The sequence below is a fragment of the Cyprinodon variegatus genome, unplaced genomic scaffold (assembly GCF_000732505.1).
Source record: "Cyprinodon variegatus isolate N-32 unplaced genomic scaffold, C_variegatus-1.0 Scaffold12, whole genome shotgun sequence".
Classification (NCBI taxonomy): Eukaryota; Metazoa; Chordata; class Actinopteri; order Cyprinodontiformes; family Cyprinodontidae; genus Cyprinodon; species Cyprinodon variegatus.
The window spans coordinates 112,569-113,724 of NW_015150465.1; the positions used below are offsets into that span (position 1 = coordinate 112,569).

A 1,156-nucleotide genomic window follows, 5' to 3' on the forward strand; every position below is an offset into this window, starting at 1 on the left:
CTGTTGAAAAAACGAGTCACTAGTGCCGTTAAAAAAAGACAATGAACCAGAATGCTTCCACACATGAGCTTTCCATTTCAGCTCCATAAAAACCAACAGGGTGGAATCTGATATGTGTTTTGGTGCAGTTTGGCCGAGACTTTAATTCTTTCAGAACCTAATAAAGACCAGATTGTTTTTCCATAACATCCTATAACTGAACAAGGCTGTAATTTTCCTTTTAAAATGATTGTTGGGTTAAATTCCATCAACATTGTCTGGTTTGTGCATGATGTCCAACAGGACACTTATAATAGCTCATCTCTTGCCACCCGTGTGTCTTAAGATTAGTTCACCAAGATCTTTTTGTGCAAAAACAGGATTTAAATCTCAGCGAGCAAATTTAACAGCGTGTTTATTTATAAACTGTTGTATTCTGTGAAGCTTTAGCTGGTTTAACTCGGTATTTTCCTCTCTGCGTGCAGATCAGGGAAGAACTGCGAGCCAATGGGATCGACGTCTACCCACAGAAAGAGTTTGATGAAGATGCAGAGGATAGAATGATCAATGACAAAATCAGGGTGAGTTTATGTTGTTTGGTGAGGCCTCTCTGGAGAGAAAACGGTTCTGGTTTATAAAAAAATCAAACAGTGAAAGTGAAACGCAGCGTGTTCTGGCCCCAATCAGGAGATGATCCCCTTTGCTGTGGTGGGCAGTGACCAGGAGTACCAGGTGAACGGGAAGAGGCTTCTGGGAAGGAAAACAAAGTGGGGCACCATAGAAGGTAAGAAGCATGAATCCTGGTACGGCTGTGGCTCCATGAAGGTCCCTCCTTCACTTCCAACTTTACTCCTCTTATATCCAGAGTCACAATGTCCCCATGAGCCCAGCCTCTTTAAGCTAACAGATAAAACAGCCATTTTAATCATGTGAAGTTGCACAGTTTCCATTCGTACCCAGGCAGTCTAAGCATTAACCAATTAAAGACACCTGTTAATAATTAAACTAGATGGATGGGAGAGATTTAACTTTATTTTTCTTAAAGTGTACAGAAAGAATATATGCTAGTGCGCCTGCAATGTTTAATCTGTGACTCACCCCAAAACTGCTTGTAGATGTTATCTTTGGATTTATATGAAAATGTACGGATTCAACCTGCGTATGTGTTTGAAACTGT

At 40.7% G+C, this 1,156-nt stretch overlaps 1 protein-coding gene across 1 annotated transcript in view; it reads left to right on the forward strand.

Annotated features, from left to right (window-relative positions):
• LOC107088873 (septin-9-like) overlaps nucleotides 1-1,156 on the forward strand; it is a 110,521-nt gene that overhangs the window by 102,446 nt on the left and 6,919 nt on the right. The window contains exons 6-7 of the mRNA XM_015381326.1: nucleotides 465-560; nucleotides 667-763. Coding sequence (XP_015236812.1) covers nucleotides 465-560; nucleotides 667-763 — 193 coding nt within the window. The remainder of the gene's footprint in view (nucleotides 1-464; nucleotides 561-666; nucleotides 764-1,156) is intronic.